The 26,747-nt window shown below is 43.8% G+C and overlaps 1 protein-coding gene across 4 annotated transcripts in view; it reads left to right on the top strand.

The window, feature by feature from the left end:
- LOC120921177 (rho GTPase-activating protein 11A-like) overlaps positions 1-15,394 on the top strand; it is a 40,623-nt gene extending 25,229 nt beyond the window's left edge. The window contains exons 7-12 of one of the 4 annotated variants that reach the window (XM_040333892.1): positions 34-108; positions 1,824-1,994; positions 4,740-4,854; positions 4,977-5,085; positions 6,752-6,881; positions 9,883-15,394. In XM_040333892.1, coding sequence (XP_040189826.1) covers positions 34-108; positions 1,824-1,994; positions 4,740-4,854; positions 4,977-5,085; positions 6,752-6,881; positions 9,883-11,381 — 2,099 coding nt within the window. In that variant the 3' untranslated portion in view covers positions 11,382-15,394. Of the gene's footprint in view, positions 1-33; positions 109-1,823; positions 1,995-4,739; positions 4,879-4,976; positions 5,086-6,751; positions 6,882-9,882 lie in introns of all 4 variants that reach the window. The other 3 variants (XM_040333891.1, XM_040333894.1, XM_040333893.1) reach the window with 3 other exon arrangements.
- The last annotated feature ends 11,353 nt before the right edge of the window (positions 15,395-26,747 follow it).

Genomic DNA, 26,747 nt, shown 5'->3' with positions numbered 1-26,747 from the left:
GGAAGACTGCTTAGTTCGTGTCTTGCATTTCAGATTTTGTTAGTGGAGCACTGAATAAACTTAAAACTAATAGAACACCTACTTCCACACCCCAGACAGACAGGACTGGTAGGTATTTACTAACTAATGGTCACAATACAAGCCACATTTATATTTTTCATGCATGGATTGCCTTTTAAGACCTGTTAACCTAAAACTGGAAGGGTTTCAATTACATTTCAATATACACTTTAACTGCATTGCATCCATTACTTCATAATGTATCATGAAATATTTACTGTACTGAGTTTGCTTTTGTAAGTGTATGTTTTAAGGATATACTTATTTATATAGTAAAAATTCAATTGCATTTTGAATGTACCTGAAACCTTTTCAAGTCTTTTTTTTTTTTTTTTTTCTTCCTGGCACTGCAGTAGAATGCAAACACTTTAAGGCATATATTTATAAAGCAGTGAATCTAACATTCAGCAAACATTCTCTGCAGGGGAATCTCCATGCCCATGTTTTAAATGACAAACTGATTCACCACCAGAGACTTTTGTGAATGTAGCATTCACATTATAAGTAAACCCTTTTGTGTATTATCCCGCTTGCTTCTTTGAATTCTATGCTTGGAAGATGCTTTTAACACTTTTTCTGCAGGCTAATAGTCACTTTAAAGTTGGATCTACTTTTAACATGTCTAATATTTTGCAGCTTCATCTTATGCTTTACAGCAGTGGTTCCCAACCTTTTTTCACTTTTGTATACCCCTTGGCAGCCCATTTCCATTAATTGCACACTTCATATTAGCAAAATGTTTCAAACAATACAGTTGCTGCTGTAATTTACATAAATTGGCCAATAACCAATAATGGGATTTTAAAACTATGGAATATTAAGGTAATTTACTGCCTTAAATCACAGATTTAGGCAGCCCATAGATGATTGGCCCCTTTTCTTCTCTTTTTTTTTTTTTTTTTTAATTGAACTTCTTCAACCAAAATCTATTCTACCGATCTATGTATTCAAGGGGATGGGAGAATCCTACTGTGCCTTTTTGTATTCTGACAATGGGGAGACTTTCCATCCATTAGAATAAACTGTTTCTGCCAGCAGTGCTAATTGAGCGGCAAAAATCAGTAGATCAACTTCTGTACAAGCTCCCTTCCCGTAGATCAAAATTCAGCCGATCCCCGCTGAACCGGATGGATTTCGATCCATCTATGGCTGGCTTCAGTGTAATGGTACTCAACCAACTTCAGCAGGAACGCTATCTCCTCTCCAGGTTCTCCCCTGGGCATAGGGTGCCTCTGGCTGTCAGCAAGTGCTTTATGGAGAGGTATTTGCTAGTTAGCTGTGGCAGGCACTGGCAGAATGATACGGCAGTGTTCTGTTAGTGGAGGCAGTAAGCACTCAAGCACCATGCGTCTTCTCCCCCAAGTTCTGCAGTTCCCTGGGATGTTCTAAAATGCCCAATGTGGCCTCAGCAATTTGGCAGGTCACTGCTACACAAACTCAAGGGTAGAAGCAGACCTCTGCAGAGTGCATAGGAAAGAATGCTGTGATTCCTGTCAGTGGATGGAACTTGAGCAGGACGATGGTGACATCGGATCACTTTGCTGCTCTTGCCTAGACCTGCACTGTCATAGTCTAGTGTCGCTCAGCAAGCAAGTGACACTGTTTACAGTCCTATTATCAATTTACAGTCTGCCATTATTCAGTTCTTACACATACCTCTGAATGCTTTTGTACATACACTGGGTTGGGAACCAATGCTTTCAGCATTTCCCATTTTTGCGAGAGGAAAAAAATCAAATCCTATTTGTTTTTTGTCCATCTAGTTTTCAGCTCCATGGTGACACCTTTAATCCTTACTCCAAGCACCAAAAGAAAACTTCCTTTGGATTCTGTGCAGGGAATTTCAAACAAGAAAAGAAAATCTATAAAACAGAATCTTACTTTTGAGCTGCTACCGAGTACTCTATTTGGTGGCGGATCCACACCATCCTCTGGTAAGTAGTTGTGTTGTCATAGTTACATAAACGTATTAAAACAAAACTTACAAGTTCATCGGGGGGGGAGTACAGCTATCGCTACACTACCAGCACTCTGACAGAAGGGAGGCTGTCTTTTCACACGCAGAATCTCTGCCTACCCCTCACCTCTGTTGTTTATTCACAAAATACAAAGTGCTCTGTGATTGGAAAGAGGGAGGGGGGAGCAGGCCCTGCGGCTGCATGCTATGCTACAGGAGCTGAGACCGAAGGTCCAGCATCGGAACGGCCAGAAATATAGCGATGGCTGTTGCTTTCTTGAGCAGTAAGGCTTTATGATAAAACTGAATTCCTTCCTAAACCGTTTTCTTCACTCTTCCATACATACAGTATCTTATGGCCCTTAGTTTGTCTGCAGTCCTTGAGATTAAGATGTAATTTGAAAAGTGTTTCCTGTCCTTTTGATATGTTTAACCACTTCCATACCGGGCATATTCTGGCACTCCTCTCCTTCATGTAAAGATCATAATTTTTTTGCTAGAAATTACTCGGAACTCCCAAACATTATATATGTGTGTTGTGTTTTTTTTTTTTTTTAGACGCCCTAGGGCAGGGGTGTCAAACTCAATTTCGTTGAGGGTCGCATCAGCAGTATGGTTGCCCTCAACGGGCCAGTTGTATATGGTCGCACTACATACAGAGTGCAGAGTTCAGGGGTGCGCTACGTACACAGCGCAGGGGTGCGCTACGTACACAGCGCAGGGGTGCGCTACGTACACAGCGCAGGGAGTACGCTACGTACACAGCGCAGGGAGTACGCTACGTACACAGCGCAGGGAGTACGCTACGTACACAGCGCAGGGAGTACACTACGTACACAGCGCAGGGATTCAGGGGTGCGCTATGTACAGAGGGCAGGGATTGATATATATCAGGTTGCAGGTTTTTGCTGCATATTCTGACAGTGCGCCAAAGATGAAGCATGTAGGAATTTTGGTGCGCTTTCAGAAAATGCAGAAAAAACACACAACCTAATAGAAATCAATAGGACTGTGGGTAAAATGCAGGAAAACTGCAGATACACCAGCAATGGGCCAAAACACAGCAAACCAGTGTGAACCCACCTAAAAGCACAAGGGACCGAGCACTACCACAGGCTGATGACACAATTCTGAACTCTTTGGCTACAGTTATAACAACTACTGCTGCTGGAGAAAAAAAGTTTAAAAATGAGGGGAAGGGAGATAAGAGTCACTGAGCTCACACTTGGATGGTCCCTAGAGGCTTACCACTCAGATATCCTGTGTACCTTCTATCTGCCGGCTTCTCTGTTCATAATTTCCCAGCCCCACTGCTCACTGCAGTCTGCACAGACTTCACACAGGAAGAGGGGTGGGGGAAGGCAGAGCAGACTCAGCCTCTCCAATTTGTGTAGGGGGGGAACTGTGCACTGTGACAGTGTAACAACCACAGTGAGCCAACACAGATGCAGCCAGACACCCCTACATTTACACACCGCTTCTCCTGTCCCATAGAAGTTTATGGCCCGGAGAAAATCGGGCTTATACTGCGCTGCTGTGAGAACAAGAGGTGGAGGCTGGCGGGCCACATGACAAGGCTTGGCGGGCCTTGTGTTTGCCACCCCTGCCCTAGGGAATAAAAATGGCGGTCCATTGCAACTTTTTATCTCGCACAGTATTTGCGTTTTGGGGGGGGAGACTGTTTCATTAATTAAATAACAAAACAAAAGTTAGCCCAATTTTTTTTATATAATGTGAAAGATGATGTTATGCCAATGAAATGGATACCTAACATGTCACGCTTTAAAATTGCGCACACTCATGGAATGGCGCCAAACTTCAGTACTTAAAAATCTCCATAGGCAACGCTTAATTTTATTTTTTTATATATACAGGTTACCAGTTTAGGGATACAGAGGAGGTCTAGTGCTAGAATTGTTGCACACGCTCCAACACACGTGGCAATACCTCACATGTGTGGTTTCAATGGCGTTTACATATGTGGGTGGGACTTGCATGCGTGTTCGCTTCTGAGCATGAGCTACCGGGGACAGGTGTGTTTTTTTGGGGGGGGGGGGGGGTTACTTTTATTCCTATTACAAGGAATGTAAACCTCCCTTGTAATAGGAATGGTCAGTGACAGGTACTCTTTATGGAGAGATGCGTGGTTAATAAGACCCCACATCTCTCCTCCAGGCTGGAAAGCGTGCGATCGGGAAAACAAATTCACAGATCTTGTCCTGACAGCCGCTATCACGGCTTTGTTTACTACCGGAACCTGGGCATGACGTCATAACGTCGCGCCTGGGCCTCTGACGGTCATAGAGATGACTGGTGACTATCTGGTCACCGGAAACCTCTATCGCCAGCGCCAGACGATTCTTTCTCCAGGCCCCTGATGGCACGGGAGTGCCCAGAGAAGCGTCGGGGGTGGGGTGTCCCCTCCCGTCGCCTATAAGAACGATCAGGCGGTGAAACTGCCGCTATGATCGTTCTTATTGTACAACAAATCGCCTGCTGAAAAGGAGGATATCTGACAGATGCCTGTAGTTGCCGGCATCATTCAGATATCACCGCACAAAGTCAAGTATGTCATATGACGGTGTGCGGTAGGGAAGTGGTTAAACATGTATGTTGGGTATAAAGTATATATGTTGCTCAGATATAGTGAACCAGAGCAAATTGTCATAACACGATGTTGCATATATTTGACCTAAGGTTTTACTTTTTGTTTCCCATCAAGCCCGCACAGAAGGAAGCCCTTGTGTTTCATTTGAAATATCAGAAAATTGTTTCTCACCATCTGTCTCTGGCAGCAAGCACCTCACTAGCACTAGTAACTTGAGACGCAGCAAGAGGTATGAAAACAGGAAAGTACAAAGGTAAATTCCGTCTCGGTTCTGGTCACTTTTGTGTTGTTGGTGGAATTTTGATATATTTTCTAGATTCAAATTTTTGTAATTCTGTTTTTGTCATGTAGGGTGGAGTCTGGAAAAACTGGCTGCTTCTCCCCTAAAATAAGTCGCAAAGAGATGGTACGCAGATCGCTTAGACTTCGCTTTAGTTTGGGAAAAAGTAGTAAAGAAGTGGTAAGTGGCTAAAAAATTACTAAAGCCGAGTCTTCAGCCATATTTGTCAATCAAATGTAGTAAAGCTACCAGTATTGTGAAAATACAAATAGTATGTGAAAACTTGTAGAAATATATCACAATGCAAGTCATTTCAGTATGTTCAGTAGTTTGTAGAGGGATACTGGTACGGTGACATGTGTGGCCTTGCGATGAAGGAATCCCTTTTAATAATATAATTCACCTGGTGTTTTTTTTTTTATTTGTTTTCAAGTCCAAGAATAAATGATTCTAGTAGAGCATCGCAGTAGCAACTGGACCATGGGAGTCTAGAACATTCCCACAGTCACTCATTCATGGTTATTGTTAAAGTGGGTTTAAAAAAATAATGAAAGCTGCCATTGCTGAACCCTCCTTTAAAAGAAGAAAAAAAACACTGTAGTTGCGGTCTTTTTATACCTTTGTGTGGTGATAAAGCGGGGCTTGACAAATTTTCTTTGGATCTAGGAGTCAAAGTAAGGAGCTATATATTTTTTATTATTATTACAAACAAAGCTTATGGATATAACTTGTCCTCTTTCATAACCAGAGCCATTTTTGCCTTTTTCTTCTTCCTTTTTTTTTTTACATTATTTTAGGCCTGAAGATTACATAAAACCCCCAAACATGATATTTTCTGAAAGCAGACACCCTGGAGAAGGGTTGTTAAACTGGCGGCCCTCCAGCTGTTGTGGTACTAGAAGTCCCATTATGCCTTTGCCTATGGGAGTCACGCTTGTAAATGTCCGCCTTGGAATGCCTCATGGAACTTGTAGTTCTGCAACAGATGGAGGGCTGCCAGTTTGACACCTGTACCTTAGAGAATAACATGGTGGTAGTTACAATTTTTTGTCACACGATATTACCGCAAATTTTAGTAAGTTAGTTTAACACAATAAATTACCTAATTTTTTTGTAAAATATAAAAGCTGAGGTTGCGCCAAGTAAATGGATAAATGAATATATATTCCCAATTAAGGGATGGGGTGTGGGACTATTTGGATGCAATTTGGATATGTGAAACAGTTAGACAGAACTTGTATATATAAAAATATAGTTTAATTGTAATTTATCACATAAATACATACAGACAAAACTAAAACCAATGATCATTTGAAATATTGAATTTGACCATTAGTGGAATTGCAAACTGGTATATACAGTAGGACATACTGTATATACCAGTTTGCAATTCCACTAATGGTGAAATTCAATATTTCAAATGATCATTGGTTTTAGTTTTGTCTGTATGTATTTATGTGATAAATTATAATTAAACTATATTTTTATATATACAAGTTCTGTCTATTGTGTACGGTCTCTGCGGTTTCAGAGCTAATATATTTGTCCATTTATAACTGTTTTGCATATCCAAATTGCATTCGCATAGTCCCACGCCCCATCCCTTAATTGGGAATATATGTTCATTTTTCTACCCGGGACGGTAATGCTTTTTTTTTTTTTTTTTTTCCCCCAGTTCCATTTGTGCAAGCTCTATATGTACTATCTCTTTCCAAGTACATGGAGACCCAACATGTCAAACATTAAACATGTCGGCCACTGCTGCTGTTTATGTTATTTCTCGTGAGGTCAGTTTTTTGGTAGGACATGCTGTTATCTTGATGATATCATTTTGGGTTCCTTCTAGAACTCGGGTAATCCTACAAGTGTTCGTTCTCAAAACATTGGCTGGAGATTAGCAAACTCGCAAGAATTGCCAACTCCCGGAAACAAGTTGGAGGCTCACTCTTCAGTTGAAAGTCCATTTGTAAGTGCAGGTAAGAGTTCATCTCACTTAAATTTGATAATTTTAGTTCTCTTGTAAGTGGTGGACTTCTCAAGTAATGTAAACATTATCAAAGTCCTTATTGTGTAATCTTTTCTTTATCGTACACCACGGGACACAGAGCCTTAAATCATTACATAATGGGTTGTATGGTCACCAGAGGTGATTGGACACTGGCACAACCAATCAAAAACAGTTCTCCTCCATATAACCCCTCCCATCAGGGAAGTACCTTGGTTTGTTCGCCAGTGTCTAAGGTGTTGAACGCGAGGAAAATGTGCTGAAGAAACATTTTTTAGTAACACTTTCTAAGCTTACAGACTCGTGTGGCAAATCAGGGCATCAAAGCTGTGGCTGAATAAACTATCACAATGAATTGCACAGCCTTTCCCAATGATTAGTCCCTCCACATTGGGATTGTGGTCTGTACTGCATTTGTATAGAAGGTGCACTTGCGGCTAAAGCAAAATAGTGGAGACAAGTAGTTGTAGGCACTGAAACAACCAAGACCAGCAGCATAAGCCAAGTAGCATAGGAACGATCTCCGCTCAGGTAGTTCTACAATCATTGGTACAAGATGCTTTATATGTTCTCATCTGTGGCATTCCTGACCAACCAGTACTGCCTCACAACCATGCTGAGTCCCAATTTCTCACAAACCAGATCAATTGTAAGATCCACTGCTCAGCTAAGTGGTTCCATTAATGCCCTCGCCTGCAAAGCTTCCATTCCTTATTGAGGTTCACTGCCACTGTGCATCTCCTAATGATTCCAGGGCCGAGAGGCAAGGCAGATGTGACATCGGACATCAGACTTCAGTGACATGCTTTGCCTTCTAGTGAGCTTCTATAAAATGCTACATCAATAAAAAAGGCATCCAAGAGGCGCTGGGACTTTGATATGAGTTTAAACGAGGTTCTTAAGTTGACAGCTGATGCAAATACTGCTGGCCAGGGACTCCTAGTCCAGCAATTGGCTTCCCTGCACAGATTCAAACCAGAAAGCCTTGTTTTGAGTCCACTCAAGGTTCTCCTTTTTAACTGAAGCCCTGATGAAGGGGGGGTTCTTTGATTCCTGAAATGCGGTGGCTGTCTTTTAACACAACGTCGATTCATTTGGAGTCTTATTTTTTGGTCTGCCACTCCTTCCATTAATGCATGTCTTTTCCTGTTAAAATGCTACATATCTGCATTTTTCCACAGTTCACCTCACCCTCCCGGCTGCCTTGCAGTGTGCCCTGGGCACATAGGAAACAGTGTGCCCTAGTGATAGCCTGCATTGATCCTGTGAGGAAAAATGCAAGTCACAACATCGTGACTGAGCCTCTGTACAGTGAGCACTGGAGTTGAATTGAACACTATACCTTCTAGTGCAGAGATATGCAATTAGCGGACCTCCAGCTTTTGCAAAACTACAAGTCCCATCATTCCTCTGGGTGTCATGTTTGTGGCTGTCAGAGTCTTGCTATGCCTAATGGGACTTTTAGTTCTGCAACAGCTGGAGGTCCGCTAATTGCATATCCCTGTTCTAGTGTGTTGAACTTTTTCAGTACAGAAAAAGTGGAATAAGTCAAAGTTGGCCTGTGTGCATTCATTTACCTCAAGTGGGAACAACTTTGAATAAATAAATGGCATGCTGATAACACAACATGCATGAAGTTCATTGAACAGTAAATGTATGTGTATTGAATAAATTCAGCTTGTATCGATACATTCTACAATATGATAATACCTGTGGTCATTTGATCCATATAGAGGCTTCAGATATACAATACACTTACTCATTGAGATTTCACCATTTAGCTTTGATGTAAATATGGTCTGCCTACAAAATGTATTTGGAGATTACTACTACAGTTCAAAATTAGAAATATAGTGCACTTTATTTGATCTATGTTGGTGGTTAAAGTGCTGTTCCTTAATGTATTTCTAATAATTTAATAATATGTTAATTGCACTAGCAGATATTGTGAGAAACTGACCACGCTAGCATAGATGTTGGTCCATGCTAGCGTGGCCAGTTTTACGTGCTCTGCCATCACGCAATTACATACACCGCATGCTTATATCTTTCGTGGTCTGGTTTAAGCCATGCATGCTTCACTCCCGGCCATGCTACCTCCATTGACTGCCAGCAACATCACTGGTCTTTGCTGGGATAAGGGGAAGTGATGACCCAATGCCACCGGGTATGATTGCGCTTTATCAGCTTGGAAACACTTTGACACCTGGCGGCATTACATCACTCCCTGCAATGTCTGCCTGGCTCTGTAGCTTCCCACTCGCAGGCCTTTAAATTGCAGATCTGTGACCTTCAGATCAATGGATTCTGTTGTAATTCTGGTGGCAGACTGCGGAATATTTCTTCTTCTTTTTTCTTTTTTCAGACGGAGATCCCCACCGAGCAGGTGGATGACGGATCTGTGTCCACTTCACTGTGCAGAGTGGACACAGACACAGCCCACTGTTCTCTATAGGACAGGAGGATGGAAATGAACTGCGTGTCCATTTCCATCCGACTGTCATCCTATCTGATCTGCTGGATGCCACACATGTATGCCGACATCTGCAACTCCATAGAGAACAATGGGTGGTCTGAGCGAGTCTGCCTGAAAAACGGACTGGCGGACCCTATCAGTTCGCTGGTGTGAAAAGGGGCTTAATGTACATGCACACAGAAATGATCTATAAGGACTTGACACTGTTAGACCTCATTTGACCATCTCTTCTAGATGTCTTTTCTCCAGGCATCGGCAGTTTGGCAGAATAAATGCTTTACACTTGTAAATGTGTCTAGTAGCGTTTTAGGTGCGTTGCATGCTTGGACGTTAATTCTGTTTAATTGACCAGAATAATATTCGGGTGTACAATATATTCCTAAAAACTGCACATGCTTGTTGAAATGAATAGGTAGCCTTTATATTTTCTATTCTATTTGTTCAACAAAACATTTAGTTTGTTTCCCAATGTATTAACTTTTTTTTTTTTTTATAGGTTCAAAGAAAATAAGCAAATCTGAAGATAACTTACTAACACCCAGAAAGTCTGATGACTTAAGCCATCGCATGTCCTGGACAGGACCTCCTCCGTTAAGTAAGGTTTGTGATGATGGAACGCCTTTATCAGGATATCTGTATGCTGGAAACTGCTATTCTGAGCCTGTTCTTGTAACTGGGAAACCCCCTGCCATACCCAAAGAGAATAAATCTGTCACTGACAACTCCAGCAAAGAGAACAACCATAGAGAAGATTCCCTGTGTGTAGATGAGGACTATCAAGCACAGAAAACGGTACGCAGAATTACACAAGCATTTACAGAATCGGGAAGTGATCTGAGTGCATTTGTTGGATGTAGCAAGTCTTCAGCACAGGAACTATTAGCATTTATTTCAGAGCCACAGACAAAGTCAGAAACTTCAGTCATTGGATCAGTAGTTGAGCAAAAGACCTGCACATCTGAGCCACAAACTGAGTGTGACACTCTATTCAGGTCAAACAAGGACTGTGATGGTGTTGCCAACGAGACTTCATCAAAAACAAACTATAAAGAACAAACTGTTGTTAAAAAGCATTTAGCTTCTCGAGAGGCACCGGTTGAAAACTTGGTAGTTAATGCACATCAGGATTCACCACAGATCTTATTAAAAATTGTGGAGGACGGCGATGCTGATTCTACAGGCTTGACAGAAGTTTCACAACGCAAACTGAAATGTGACATGAATGTGTTTGAATCCAGACGTGGCAACTCCCTGATAAAGTCAGACTTTTCAGTTTCTCAAAAAGTTGTGGGGCTGTTGAAATCGGAAAAGAATTTATCAAATGCAATCCCTAACCAAGAGAATTTTTCACGGGTTTCTCAGGATATTCGCTCAGTACCTGCCCCAGTTCGCAAAAGCAGCAGGGTGTCTGATCACATAATGCACTTCAATAGGCTGTGCCTAAATGATGGCAGTGTCCAAAAATTCAAGTCCCCTATTAAATTGCAGCGTACTCCTGTACGTCAGTCTGTTAGACGTATAAATTCACTTTCAGAGTTTAAGCGGGATGTGGACAACTTGCGGGAAGCAGAAAGGATGGCTAGCTCACCAATGGTGAAATCAGTCAGTTGTGATGGATCTCTTTCATCAGAGCTTTCCTTAACTCATTCAAGTCACAGACATTATTCTGCAGGTTGTAAGGAGAACGCCACCTCCTGTGAGCATTTATCTACAGTTTCCTTTCGAGGGGTCAGTTCTAGGTTTTCCCAGCAGACATTTGCAAATGCACCAACCTCTGTGCCCTCTTCTGTAAACCAAGTAAAGTCTGTATTGGAAGACCTAACAAACCAAGATATCACCAAATCTACATCTACAAAATCTGATCTTTCATTGAATGTTCCAAATAATGCTGTGCGTGTTCTGTCTAATAGACAGCATAACCGTTATAGAGGATCGCCAAAGAACCCAATTGGGAAAGTAACATTTTTGCCAGCTAGTAAGCCTTTAGACTTATAAAGCTGTGATTCTTGAATAGACTTAGCTTTTTTTGGCTTTGCCTTTTAATCTTTACTGCTGGAAAAGTGGATTCTGTTTACATGTATGGCAACATGCGAGCCAATGCACCTGAACTATGGTGTATTTTTTTTACATCTCTTCCAAAAGCACCTTGCACATGTTTGGAATAGAAACTGGTTAGTTTTATTTTTATTTTTTTAATTTAGTTTTAAAGGTTTTGATTTTAATGGAGCATTCCTCAATGGAACAATGAAACCCGTCATTTCCTTCAAGCAAATCTGCTGTGGATGTTTTGTCTTCTTATGGGACATGGTTGTTGTGTGACTGGACCCTCTTTCCTTTTTTGCAGAAGATCTGAAATCTAAAGTGGAAACTTGAACTCTGCAACGCTTTTTTTTTTTTTCCTTTTTTTTTTACAGTGTACACGGGTAGTGCAGCTTGAATCTGCCATTTGGGAGGTGTTTGCTATAACAGTATTTTATTAAATGTATTTAACTGTAAATATGCAATTTTCAGGTAGTTCTAGGTATGTAGTATAACGCATGGACTGTTGTACGGTTATGTGTCCTATTGTCCGATGTACGTTTTCTGGTGGAAGTATAGGTTTTGAAGGTGCTGCAGTCTTTCTAATCTGTATCAGCTTGCCTTGTTAACAATTAATTTTTAAGTGCCTTTTCTTTTTAAATGGTGCTGTAGTAAGTCTTGCAGTTTTTTGTGTTCGGTAACGTAAGTCAAGATAGGTACCAGTATGCCAAGCTATTCAACTACAGCAGGCTGGAACACCAGCTCACCTAACTGGCCCAGGCTACAGCAAAGAGCTGTGACCATATTTCCTAATACAGTTACATTGTAGATTAACTTATTGTAGGTAGGGGAGTGCTTTATTTTAGTTGCTCATAAAATGTTATTTAATATTTGAGCTCTCAATGTTAATAGGAGTTGCTCTCAACCTTCTACCAGTGTGTACTGCTAAAATATTTAGCAGTAAGCCTGTGGGTGGTCGTTAACCCAACCTACCAAGATTGGCACGATGATTAAAAAAATGTACATGGAAGTGTGTGTTGGATGTCTTGCCCTATGAGGTTGACGTGTGTAGTGTAGCTGCAGTGTGACATTTATGCACATTTCACTTGCATGCACTAATGATAGAAAAACAGAAATCTGGTGTATTAAAACATGCAAATACACTGTATTAAATGATGGTGATAACAATATTTGGAGCCCAGCACCATAGGAAAAATAGACCCAATTCATGATTCTTGTGTTCATGTTCAGTTATTGTGCAGCACCCAACATCTGACAGGATCTTTGAGCCCAGAATCATTTAAATGCTCCACTAGAGAATATGCATAGGACTAAGAATAGTTCAAATTTACAACCCAAACAGCCTGGTTTGTAAATGTTATCGCATGGTCTGAGTAATGCAACAGAATTTAAGCTGACGTTTTTGACATTGTGTGGATTACGGTTCTTGTTTTTGTTCGCTCCCTTTTTTTTTTTTTTTTTAAGATTTCATTAATGTCTTAATTATAACTTGAAAATATGTTTTTTATTTCTAACTGGCACATTGCCTAACTGCTTACAAGCAGAAACATGGGGTTCTAAACATAACTGTAAATATACAAAATCTATTTAAGTACGTTACTGCAGGTTGGATGACTGATCAACATAGTTTATGGTGAGTGATTCGTATGGTCATATTTATTTCTTAATGACTGAACATGTATGTATACATTCCTTCCCCTTTTTTTTTAGATCACAGGTTTATTTGTGATTTAAGTACAACCCCAAATGTATTCTATCAAGGCTTGAATATCACACTGATCAACATAATAGATTTTAAAGTAGAAGTGCACCCTAACACTAAAATCCTTGCATCTACAGACATCCATGATCTAACCCTGTAAAGAAGAAATCCATATACATAACTTTTCTGAATCCGATCCTGAGCTGTCAGCTGCAGCTTTGCGGGGGGGGGGGGTGCAGAGGAGGCAGCCAACAAAGGAATCCCCATAGTAAGTCTATGGGTGACGTCACTCCCCATTCATTTCACAGCCGTTCCCGGCTGTGTCTTCTGCAGAGCTTCCACTATTGGAGACTGGACAGAAGCGGGTTCCAAAAATGTATGTATACCGATTTCTTCTTTACAGGGCTAGATAGGTTAGTGTTAGCTCGTGGATGTCTGTAGATGGTAGGGATTTTAGTGTTGGGCTGTACTTCTACTTTAAAGGGGGTTGTAAAGGGAAAAAAAATGTAAGTGAAGGAGGACTGCACTAAGGTAAAGGAAACTATTTAGGGAAAAAAATGTTTTCCTTTACAACACCTTTAAGTATTGGATATAGAAAAGCCCTCGATGCTTTGTGTTTAGTTATTCTTAGTGGTTGTAAATCCTCACATGTACCCAGTAAAGTGACTAGCATTCGTCAATGCACACCGATGAAACAAATCCCTGCAAACCATTCAGACTTGTCGACAATTCAAACTACTTCCGCAGGTTACCACGGCAGCCAAACAAATGGCAAAAGCATGGAAATCTCCTACTTTATGCATTTTAATAGTCAAGAATAAAATTACTGCAGCAATGATACACGCCAAAATTGAAGCCATAATATTAGATATGGTACTTAAGTTTGGGATGCTATAGAGTCCGTAGATCAAACATTATCTTCCTCCCAATTTTGATGAATCTTTGCTCCTTCCCTGATGGGAAGCTTAGCCTTTCGGTTCTGCAAACTTTCCATACTTCTCTCCGGCTGATTTCTGGGGTTTCCCCCCTCGCCCTTCTTTAGCCCACCTTCCCCCATATACCATCTTTCTTTCCTCTTTTTTACATACTGACTAGCTTTTTTTTTTTTTTTTTACTTATCACCCAACTACAGACACATTGGACTTTCCTCCACCTACTGTATTTTTATTTACTTGTAATGGCTAAGAGCTTCTATCCCATGGTTGTTTTTGTACAGTGACATGTTGACTACAGTAGACCACTTTTAGGCTACAAAAATAATTGTACCCTTGTTTCCCTTTTACCTTGGTATTGACATTTAAGTTATTATAATCACACTATTTTCCCTTTGCTTTCTCCTCCTGTCATCTGTTTATTCCTTACGCATTTATAAGGTTATAGCAGCATACCAAGGTTATATTAAGCTATCCCCCCTACCTCCTGCGCGAACATGGTATGCAAAGTAAACTTGACGGTCTTACTTTATTAAAATGTCAATTGTCGTCTGTAGTTCTATTGTACTGTGTATTGATACACACTCATTACTTTTGTTATGCTCCAACTTGTTTTCGGCAAATATAAAGTCACAGCCGACAGCTCTGAGCCCTGATTTGGAAAGAAGGGACCCCCCCCCCCTTCACACAGCCTATGAATGTTACCCACAGCTGTGCCTGTTCTCCATACTGAGTGCTGCAGTTCCCTCTCTCGTCGCCATTTTATCTATTGGTTTTCCGGAAAAGCTGCCAGAACGGAGTCATGCTGATGCCAGAGGAACCAGGCCGCAGAGAGAAATGACACTCAGAACTTTGGAGAGAGACCAGTACTCGGTATAGGATGTGTATGTATTTTTATTTTTTCATATTTCATGTCTGAGGTTTACAACCACTTTAATGCAACTGGACCGTGTCGGGGAAGCCATAGAAGACGGGTAACTGTTTTCTAAACACAAGGCTCTGTACACATGTTTAGATTTGCCGTTTGCAGGGTGTTCTCCAGGGCCATCCCAGGTGCCCAGAAAAAGTAACAATGTGAATAAGCCCTTAAATGTCAGTGCTAGGCTATTCAAAACCATATCTACAATCCCTAAAATCTTTGTTCTTCCATGCTACTGATTTATTTTATGGCTATCTTTTAAGATGGAATACATGTTAAAGCTTAATATGGTATGGTTAGTAAATGATGAATCTAAAGCTGTTAATTCTCAGTATTGCAGGATTATGGGCAGCTTAACAATGTCTGTGTGTAATGCTGGATCTTTTTAGTGATGGATAAATTGTACTTGTCTAAATTTAAAGTGTGTGTGTGATTTTTTTTCTTCCCCTGTGATTACACAAGGTTTTTCTTTTTCTGTGGGTACAGCATTTGTTTTGTGAGCAAAATGACTTATGCTGTCATAAATGGTTACAGCAAGGAAAGCTAGCTGCAGTTCCATTAAAGTATTTAAAACCTTCTGTGATGTAGCTGCCCCCCAGAGCCCGCCTTTTTACTTACCTGAACCCAGTCTTTCAAGCGACGGGGACGAGCACACCAGCTCCAGCCAGTGTCTCGGGTCCTCATTGGATAGATTGATGGCAGCGCAGCCATTGGCTCCCGCTGCAGTCAATCAAATCCAATGACCTTGGGTGGCGGGGCCAAGCCCTGCTGTCTGTCAATAGACGCAGCAGCAAGACACAGGCTTGCACGAGTGCCCTGAGGGAGAGCGGCTCTCCAACGGGGCACTCGAAGAGGAGGAGCCAGGAGCGCCGCAAAGTTGTGAGTGTACAGCTTGTATAACAGTGTAAATTTAATGTCCCCTCAAAAGAACTCAACACGCAGCCATCAATGTCTAAACCGCAGGCAACTACACCCTTAAGTGAAAATGTCCAAATTGGGCCCAATTGGTGCCCCCCCCCCCCCGGTGTCATGTGACTCGGTGTTACAAGGTCTCAGTTGTGAATGGGGAGCAGGTGTGTTAAATGTGGTGTTATCGCTCCCGCTCTCTCATACCGGTTACTGGAAGTTCAACATGGCATCTCTTGGCAAAGAACTCTCTGAGGATCTGAAAAAAAAGAAATTGTTTCTCTACATAAAAATGGCCTAGACTATAAGAATATTGCCAAGACCCTGAAACTGAGCTGCAGCACGGTGACCAAGACCATACAGCGGTTTAACAGGACAGGTTTCACTCAGAACAGGCCTCACCATGGTGAGGCCTCCGCATCATATCCAGAGGTTTTCTTTGGGAAATAGATGTATGAGTGCTGCCAACATTGCTGCAGAGGTTGAAGGGGTGGGGGGTCAGCCTGTCAGTGCCCAGACTGTTGTCCCAGAATTAAATCTTCCAAAGATGATGCACAAGAAAGCCTGCAAACTTATTTAGTTTAGATGGTGTCAAGCGTGTGAGGCGGCAAAAAGGTGAGGAATACAAAGACAAGTGTGTCTTGCCTACAGTCAAGCGTGGTGGTGGGAGTGTCATGGTCTGGGGCTGCATGAGTCCTGCCGGCACTGGGGAGCTACAGTTGATTGAGGGAACCATGAATGCAAACATGTACTGTGACATACTGAAGCAGAGCATGATCCCCTCTCTTCAGAGACTGGACCGCAGGGCAGTATTCCAGCATAACCCCAAATACACCTCCAAGACGACCACTGCCTTGCTAAAGAAACTGAGGGTAAAGGTGATGGACTGGCCATGGATGTCTGCAGACCTAAACCCTATTGAGAATTTGTGAGGCATCTTCAAACAGAAGGTGGAAGAGCGCAAGGTCTCCAACATCCACCAGCTCTGTGATGTCGTCATGGAGGAGTGAAAGAGGATTCCAGTAGCAACCTGTGAAGCTCTGGTGATCTCCATGCCCAAGAGGGTTAAGGCAGTGCTGGAAAATAATGGTGGCCACACAAAATATTGACACTTTGGACATTTTCACTTAGGGGTGTACTCACTTTTGTTGCCAGCAGTTTAGACATTAATGGCTGTGTGTTGAGTTATTTTGAGGGGACAACAAAATTACAATTTTATACAAGCTGTACACTCACTACTTTACATTGTAGCAACGTGTAATTTCTTCAGTGTTGTCATTGACCTATAAGTGTGTGAACAGTAAGTGAGTCAGGAAAGGTGCATATATATATATATAGAATTTGTGGTTATAGTGTTGCAAATAAATAATCCGTCTTTTATAAATTTAGGCCAAAATTAATTTTGCTACATTTATTTGGAAAAACTAATCCAAATCGGTATATAATATTTAGTTTGTAGGAAGGTTCTAAAGTCTATAAACTATGGTATATACACTATATTGTCAAAAGTATTTGGACACCTGCCTTTTGCATGCACATGGCATCCCAGTCTTAGTCCGTAGGGTTCAATATTGAGTTGGCCCACCCAACTCCATATAACAGCTTCAACTCTTCTGGGAAGGCTGTCCACAATGTTTAGGAGTGTGTCTATGGGAATGTTTTACCATTCTTCCAGAAGTGCAATTGTGAGGTCAGGCAATGATGTTGGATGAGAAGGCCTGGCTCGCAGTCTCCGCTATAATTCATCACAAAGGTGTTCTATCAGGTTGAGGTCAGGACTCTGTACAGACCAGTCAATTTCATCCACCCCCAAACCCGCTCATCCATGGCTTTATGCACCTTGCTTTGCACACTGGTGTGCAGTCATTTTGGAACAGAAAGGATCCATCCCCAAACTGATAGATATCTCTATATCTACACAGTGATACCTCGGTTCACAAACTAAATTTGTGAAACGACTGGTTGCAAACTGAATTGGCAAATTTTCCCATGGGGTTCAATGTAAATCAGGTTATTCTGTTCTGAACTTTTTTTGATATAAAGTGTGTGTGTGTGTGTATATGTATGTATGTGTGTGTATGTATATGTGTGTATGTGTATATATATATATATATATATACACACACACACAGTGGAACCTCAGATTGCGATTAACGCAGTTAACAAGCGTTTCGCAATACGAGCATTGTATTTTGAAAAATCCTGACTCAGTTTGCGTTCCCATTCACTACTATGTGGAAACTCGCTTTGATATGGGAGTACCCTGGATTACGAGCATTCTCCTGGAACGGATTGTGCTCATAATCCGAGGAGGTATATATATATATATATATATATATATATATATATATATATATATATATATATATATATATACATACATACATACATACATACATACATACATACATACATACATACATACATACATACATACATACATATACATATACATATACATATATATATATATATATATATATATATATATATATATATATATATATATATATATATATATATATATATATACATATACACACACACACACACACCTCGGATTACGAGCATATTATGAAGTGTATGTACAAAAAAAGGAATTTAAACGTATATTGCATATGGTCTTTTACATTAGGCTGACCTCTTTCATGTGTACATATAAAAAAAAATAGCTCCTCTTTAATTCTTGTTTGAAACAATCCCAAACCCCTATTTAAATGAGTAATCTAGGTGCCAGAAATCGACACTGTGCATCCAGGAGAAGATCTGAGGGCATGATAAAGTTGTAGAATTCATATGAACTGTTTTTCCATGATTCCCAATTAAGTGAGCCCACCCTCATGCTAGTCAGGGGCATCAACCCCTATCTGAGTGGACTGGTTTTGCCTAAGGCTGTTTCACATTGGGGGCGACAAAAACAGCACCTGTAAAGTGCCCTGAAAGAGCCGCTCCTTTCTCTGGCTTTCACACTGGAGCAATGCGCTGGCAGGATGCTCCAAAAAAGTCCTGCCAGCTGCATCTTTGAGGCACGGTAGGAGCGGTGAATAAACCGTTCCTAAAGTGCCCCTGCCCATTGAAATCAATAGGCAGTGCCTCCGAACCGCCAGCAAAGCGGCGCTTTGCGGGCGGTTTTTGGCAGCTAGTGGGGGTTTAAAGCGCTCCGCTAGCGGCCGAAAAGCACCGCAAAAACGTTGGTAAAGCGCCACTAAAAAACGTGCGCTTTACCGCCAACGTGCCGCTAAAAATATCTGCGCTTTATCGCCAACGCCCGCGATGCCCCAGTGTTAAAGTAGCCTAAGACTCATCTTGCACTGCTCTTCTCAATATGAACGTGTCAGAAGAGGGAAGTGGCCGTGGCTCGTGTTTAAGTGGAGTTCATATACTGAGGCAAATTTTTGTGAAATTTGTTGTTCGGGAACAGAGCCGTTCGGGATCCGAGGTATCACTGTATGTGTGTGTGTGTGTGTGTGTGTATATATATGTGTATCTATATAGATATATTATATATTTGTTTGTGACATCGGGCAGGTAAGATCGCATGGTTGCATCCAAGATGGCAAATATGTGTGTCCCAGATTCAGGCTCTATGCCGATTTGTACCACTAGGGGAAGTGCTGAGAGTCCTGCAGGGGTAGAGGTAACGAGCCCAGCTGAATTAAGTTGGCTTATTAAAGTGGTTGTAAACCCTTACATAACACTTTTTGCTACAGGTAAGCCTACAATAAGGCTCGATGAATCACAGAGCCGGAGTCCGCGGCCCCCGGAAGGAAGAGGGGCGAGAAGATGCACAGGGGACAGCGCTGGATTTGTTTGCAGGTAAGTATCACATAATGGGCTAGTATGTGATGCATACTAGCCCATTATGCTTTTAATTTGCAGGGAGAGGAAGTAAAACCCATCAGGGTTTTCTTCCTCTTTAAGGCCTCTACAAAAACTCCCAGCATGCAAATGGATATGCTCCATCCTGGAACCAGTTTTGTGCCTGTTTAGACTGGGAAGTGATACCTGTCTAAGGCCTATGTGGCAAGCCTCTGTAACAGGGAGATAGGTGCTGGGACAGCCAGGCCCGTCGCTACAGGACAGGCAAAACAAACAATTGCTTGGGGCCCCCAACTTCTCCTTCCCAGGCTGTAGCGTGGCCAACCTCTTCATCCTGTCAGTCCAGCTGAGTCCACTGAGTGCTCACTTCTTTTCAGTCCGACCGGGAACAGGAAACTGAATCTCCTGTACCTCGCGGTAAAAAAAACAGGGGGGGGGGGGCAAGTATGGACACATGGAGGAGGGAGGGGAGTAAGAAGGACACAGGGAGGGGAGTAAGAAGAACATGTGGGCAGTAAGAAGAATATAGGGATGGGGGAAGGAGTAAAAAGAACATAGGGAGGGGGGAAGGAGTAAGAAGAACACAGGGGTGTGGGTGAACTTAAACTGTATGGCTATGCTGCTGTTCCTGTAGGCTTTGCGTGTGTGTGCGTGCGGAGGGGGGTTGGGTGGGGGCCTCCATGTCCATTTTGCTTGGGGCCCCCAAATTCCTTCAAACGGCCCTGGGGACAGCACAAGGCTGCACCTAGCTGATAGCCAGGGAAACCTGTGTGTAGTAAGTGGCCAAGTTGGCATGGATTTATTTTCATGTTTCTTTTTGTTTTGCTGTTTTTGGACCATTGTAAATAGTGTAAATAAACTGCACCTTTTATTCACTGTTTGCTGTGACTAATTTTGGTGTAGTGGGGGTCACATTCACCCGCTGCCGAGCTAACCCCCTCACAGTTGGTGCAAAATGTTATAGTTTAAGTGATAAATATTTTGTTTAACTTGTGTTGCAAGTTTTAAGGATAATTTTGAATCTTTTGTTTGCCGCGGTGACGGTATTGCCGCGCTATTTGTAGCGCGGCTATACCGTCGTATTTACCGCGATATTCGGGTGCTAGCGGCTAGCAGGACTTTTGGAGCGCTCCTGCTAGCTCACCGCTTCAATGTGAAAGCCTTCGGGCTTTCACATTGAACACTACAGGGCATGATTTTTCATGCGGTATAGCAGCGATATTTTTAGCGATGTACCGCATGAAAAACGCCTCAATGTGAAAGGGGCCTTATTCATATATAAAGAATGGCAAAGGTATCTGAGTTCTCCCTAAAGGCCCCTTTCACACTGGTGCGGGAGGTGCGCTGACGGTATAGCGGTGCTATTTTTAGCGCCGCTATACCGTCGGAATTGCGGCGGTATTTGGCCGCTAGCGGTGCAGTTTTAATCCCCGCTAGCGGCCGAAAAAGGGTTAATACCGCTGGTAATGCGCCTCTGCAGAGGCGTATTACCGCGGTGTCCCATTGTTTTCAATGGGAAGGAGCAGCGGTAAACTCACCACTCCAAAGATGCGGCAAGCAGGACTTTTGGAGCGGTCCTGCTAGTGCACCGCTTCAGTGTGAAAGCCTTCGGACTTTCACACGGAAGACTGCAAGGCAGCAGTTTTTCAGGTGGTATTTAGACGCTATTTTTAGTGCTAAACCGCCTGAAAAATGCCTTGGTGGGAAAGGGGCCAAAGAATTGCAGTTGGCACTTAATATCCGCAGCTTAGACTCTGACTACTGACCGCAGTACCCTGCTTTCACAGGAGGCTGACAGGTTCCCAGTTGTACAGATTTCTTAACAAATTAAGATATTTCCAGATTCGCTTGCATAAATCATGCCTACAAATAGATCAATAGCATTTTTTATTTGTTCTGGTAAACCGCATAACTCATACAGTGGCTCACAAAAAAAAACATAGGAAATGCATTGTTAGCAGCTAGCAAGCCTTTAGGATTATATATCAGACAGGAGGCTCATATCTTATGCATTATCTTTCCTTTAATAATGCTCACAGCAGAAAGTGTATCTAAAACATTCAGTGTAAAAAACTTAAAACAACCACCACCCCCAGCAGTCCATATAGTCACTAACCACGCCCCAACGGGGGACTCCATAAAGAGGGGCTGCTTGTGGTGGATCCTCCTCTTTCTTTCTGCTCACAGGATCAGATAAGTACTCCATTAGATATTGTCATCAGTAAATATATATATATTGGTGTTGCTTAGGGATATACAGAGTTTTTCACTCCTGTCCTCTTCCCTGGCTTATTCTCACTATTGTTTCACTTTTATCTATATGCTATTTTTTATTTATATTGACTTAATAGCATATTGTGGATTTGCCATCTTTTTTGCCAACTTTCCTGTTTCTGACAGGATTTTTCCTTGTCTCTCCGCTCCTATCGCGCAATTTTCTCTAGCGCTCGAGACCCTCTCCCTTTTCACATCTCTTCAGCCTCTCCGCTGTCTTTTCCAGCGCGCGCCGGTGCTTGTCACCGCCATACTGAGAGAGAGCACGTCTCCCTCACTCACTGCCGAGTTGAGCGCGCGTTCGGGGGGGGGCGGAGCTTCTTCTCAGTTCGCTCGTCCAATCAGCGCCCAGCGGCCGTAGTCTCGCGAGACTTCGTTCCCGGGCCGCTGGGGGAGTCCAGGTTCCCTTCCCCTCTGTCGCCATTCGGCGCCGACGGAGGGGAGGATTAGTTGGAACCTGGGACCGATAAGTGCTTATAGTTTATAGTTTTATACAAACGATTTCTATAGCAAACGTTTTCTATAGACTATTGAATACCTAGCTAGCTGGCACTTTCTTATAAATACCGACCTGTGACATACACTACAGGTCCAAATATTAGATAGCTTTCAGCTACTTTTTACATAACCCTGCTCAGTGCCTGCCTGTACTACTATTTAAGATCTGCCTGTACATTTAATATACCTGCAGAATAGATCATAGGAGACATGTCTGAGACTAACCCCCTCAATGGAGATGCCTCTCCTGCTGCTGCTTCACATACGTTGAGTGCCACACAGTTGCAGGACATTATACAAATGTCCATTCAAGCGGCCCTGGCCTCCACTGCCTCACCCGCTTGGGCTTTACAACCCACTGTGGTACACCCACCACCGCCGCAGAGCGGCGAACCACCTTTAAAAAAGGGAAAGGTACCGCATAAAAGAAAACACACCCTGGTGGTAATTGACTCCCCGGCAGGGGAAGAAAATAATGTGCAACAGGTAACCCCTAACACGGGCTACCATCCCCAGCACTTACCTGAATCTGCTCGACCCCAGGGAGACTCACCATAAGGGGTATAGAATTCCTAGAAGAACCAAGCCGGATTCGTACGAAGATTCCTCTGCTGAGGAATCGGCGGACCTTTCTGAGGGATCAGACCTATCTGATTCTGAATCCATCAATCAGGATGCTGGGGCCATAACGACCGACACAGTCGCCAATCCTGCCACGCAGGACGATGTCCTATTGGACGCTCTAGGGGAACCATTTTTCCACCCGGACGCGATTACTCACCCGCGTTCCGGAGAGTGGACACCCCTGCCACATGTGGCACAGTATGTAGAGCTTTGGGCCAGGAAGTCGCTGGACAGAACGGCCCGCAACAAGCTGAGAGCCGAATGCCCTAGACCCTCATTGCCCAAGAAAGTGGTGGCTACCCCGGAGGTAGACCCGGTCCTCACTAAGTACCTAATAAAAACAGGTAAATTTCAGAAAAAGGGCATTGAGAGGTCCTTCCGGTCAATACAAGACCGAGTTTTAGATCTTATCGGTCCACTGACCAAAATCTTAAATTTGTCCGAACAGGCAGCAACTTCGGGACAAGCAGTTGACTTGCCACAACTGAGAGGTTGGGCACAAAGAGCCCTATGCTTAGCGGGCACTGCCAACACGGCATGTTCCGTAGAACGGCGCAGGTCCATTCTCATGCGCCTGGATCCCCAACTCTCACATCTGGCTGAGACTGAACCCGGCCCATCGGCCGAGGGCATGCTATTTGGGGATTCGGTCATTAAGGACATCAACAAATTTGTTGGCCTGTTTTCCAGCCTTGACAAAGCTCAGAATTCGCTGAGACGTACCGGAACCAATAAGGTTTTCAACAGGGCCGGCAGAAGTAGAGGCCGTTCTGCCGGCCGCGCTAATTTTTACAGGCCACAGGGTAGGAACTCTACCCAGTATCAGTACCAGGCTCCAAACTACTCCGCCCCGGTGGCTCAGCCAGCACCGTTCTTTCCCCCCAAAGGCAGACCCTGGCGCGGACGCGGGGGACACGGCTATCCTCGATCAAGACCCTATACCGGTGAGTATGCCTTGCAACACACTCGATCTCATCCCGGTGGGGGGTCGTCTGAGACATTTTACCCACGCCTGGTCTGCGATTACGGCAGACGCGTGGATCTTAAATTCCGTAGAGGGGTTCATGATAGACATACTTTTTCCTCCTCTACTCAATATAATTCCCCCTCCCATTCGATTTGCAAAACGAAGTTGCCTTCTCATAGACAGGGAGGTGAGAGACCTGCTTACCAAACAGGCCATCGTGGAAGTAGACCCTTCTTCCCCAGGTTTCATAAGCAACCTTTTCCTGGTTCGCAAAAAAGGGGGGGGCTACCGCCCGGTTATCAACCTCAGGGGCCTAAATCAACACGTCCAGTATCGCCACTTCAAAATGGAAGGTATTCACTTCCTACGAGACCTTCTCCAACCCAGAGACTGGCTCGTGAAAGTAGATCTCAAGGACGCTTACCTGACGGTACCCATACACCCGGACTCTCAGCATCTGCTGCGTTTCCCGTGGAAAGGCAAGATGTGGCAATTTACTTGCCTCCCCTTCGGCCTATCATCCGCCCCATGGTGTTTCACCAAGATCATGAAACCCGTAGTGGCAGCTCTAAGGAGCAGAGGAGTGCGTCTGATTATTTATCTGGACGACATTCTCATCATGGCATACTCAAAACCCCAAGCCCTGTTACACATGTCATGGGCTATGTCCCTTATACAAAATCTGGGATTCATAATCAACCGCGAAAAGTCGGTCTTAACCCCATCCCGTCAGATGGAATTCTTAGGTTTCACAGTGGACACCGTCCAATCTACCCTCAGCCTCCCCAAACCCAAACTTACTCTCATTCGCAAGGAGATTCGCTCTGCACTTCGCAAGAGATATCTCTCACTACGCACTCTGGCCCGACTGGTAGGCTTGCTGGCTGCCTCTATCCAAGCCATATTCCCGGCCCCTCTGCATTACAGGGCCCTTCAGAGGCTCAAGATTATGCATCTGAGGCAAGGCCTCGGATATTCAGACGAGATCCCCCTATGTCAAGAGACCACAGAGGAACTGAAATGGTGGCTACACCATGCCGTCGAGTGGAACGGCAGAACTATATTCAATCCCAGCCCAGACGTTGTCATAGAGTCGGACGCCAGTCGACTGGGCTGGGGCGCACGGTGCGGCGTAGCCTCCACGGGGGGGACTTGGTCCCAAACAGAATCCTCCCTGCATATCAATGCACTGGAACTACTGGCAGCCCTCTTCGCTGTCAGGAGCTTCATGCCTCATTCTCCAGCATGCTGTATTCTCTTTCGCATGGACAATGTGGCGGCGGTGCAGTATGTCAACCGCCTGGGGGGCACCAGATCCAAAACTTTGGCTTATATCGCCAAGGACTTCTGGCACTTTTGTCTGTCCCACAACATCACTCCTATAGCGGAGTACATCCCGGGAATCCTCAACTCCGTGGCCGACTGGAACTCTCGATATCTTCGAGATTCCAGCGATTGGAGACTAGATCGATCACTCTTTCTCCTTTTGCAGAGGCTTTGGGGTCCGCTATCCTTCGATCTATTCGCCTCTCGGCTCAATCGCCAGTTACCCCGCTTCTTCAGCTGGAGGCCAGATCCGGAGGCTTACGCAGTAGACGCTCTTCGCCAACCTTGGCCGGTGGGGACGCACTACGCATTTCCCCCCTTCCAGATACTATCCAGACTTCTCCTTCGGATAACCAACCTGGGAGCAACGGTGGTATTGATCACACCATGGTGGCCGACCCAACCTTGGTTCCCTCTACTATTAGCAATGTCTGTGGACTCTCCCAGATACCTCCCACAATACTCTCATCTCGTCACCAACCCGAACGGGGAACCCCATCCCCTAGTTCTAGAGGGCAATCTCCCTCTTCTCGCGTGGTTAGTATCGGGATCCCTTCCCCTGATAGAAATCTTTCAGAGTCAGCTCGAAACCTCCTCGCCCTGGCCTGGGCCCCCGGGACTAGATCGGCATATCGATCAGCCTGGAGACGTTGGGTTCGTTGGTGTGATCAATGGCAAGTTGATCCCGTGCAAGCCCCTGTGCCCCTAGTGGTCAACTATCTAGCCGATTCCTTCGATTCCGGTAGCTCGTATAGTTCCATTAATATCTACCGTTCAGCCATTTCAGCATATCACCAACCTGTTGATTCTTTACCCATTGGCAGACACCCTTTAGTATGCCGTCTTTTGAGAGGTGCAAAATTCCAACGTCCCCCCAGGCCTAGATACCAAGCGACCTGGGATGTTTCCAAGGTGCTGGATATGTTCGCCAGTTGGGGGGACAACACTAACCTTTCACTTAAACTTTTATCCATAAAACTGACGGTCCTTCTCTGTCTCCTCTCTGTCAAGAGAGTGTCAGATGTCAGAGCCCTGGACATTTCCAGACGGCAGTTCTCCCCACAGGGAGTTGAATTCTCCATTGTACGCAGGACAAAGACTGGCATTACCTCGGTCTTTTACCCATCTTTTCCGGATCATCCGCTCCTTTGTGTCGTACGCTGTCTCCAGACGTACGAATCCCAGACCTCTGCTCTGCGTTCCGCGGGCTCTTCCCAGCTTCTTCTGTCTTATGTAAAACCCCATTTTCCAGTCTCCCCCGCCTCTCTGGCGCGTTGGGTTAGGACCGCCATGGACATGGCGGGGATCGACGTCACACTTTTTGGGACCCACTCCACCAGGGGTGCCATGGCCA

The sequence above is a fragment of the Rana temporaria genome, chromosome 13 (genome assembly GCF_905171775.1).
Source record: "Rana temporaria chromosome 13, aRanTem1.1, whole genome shotgun sequence".
Classification (NCBI taxonomy): domain Eukaryota; kingdom Metazoa; phylum Chordata; class Amphibia; order Anura; family Ranidae; genus Rana; species Rana temporaria.
This window is presented reverse-complemented; position numbering and strand designations above follow the sequence as displayed.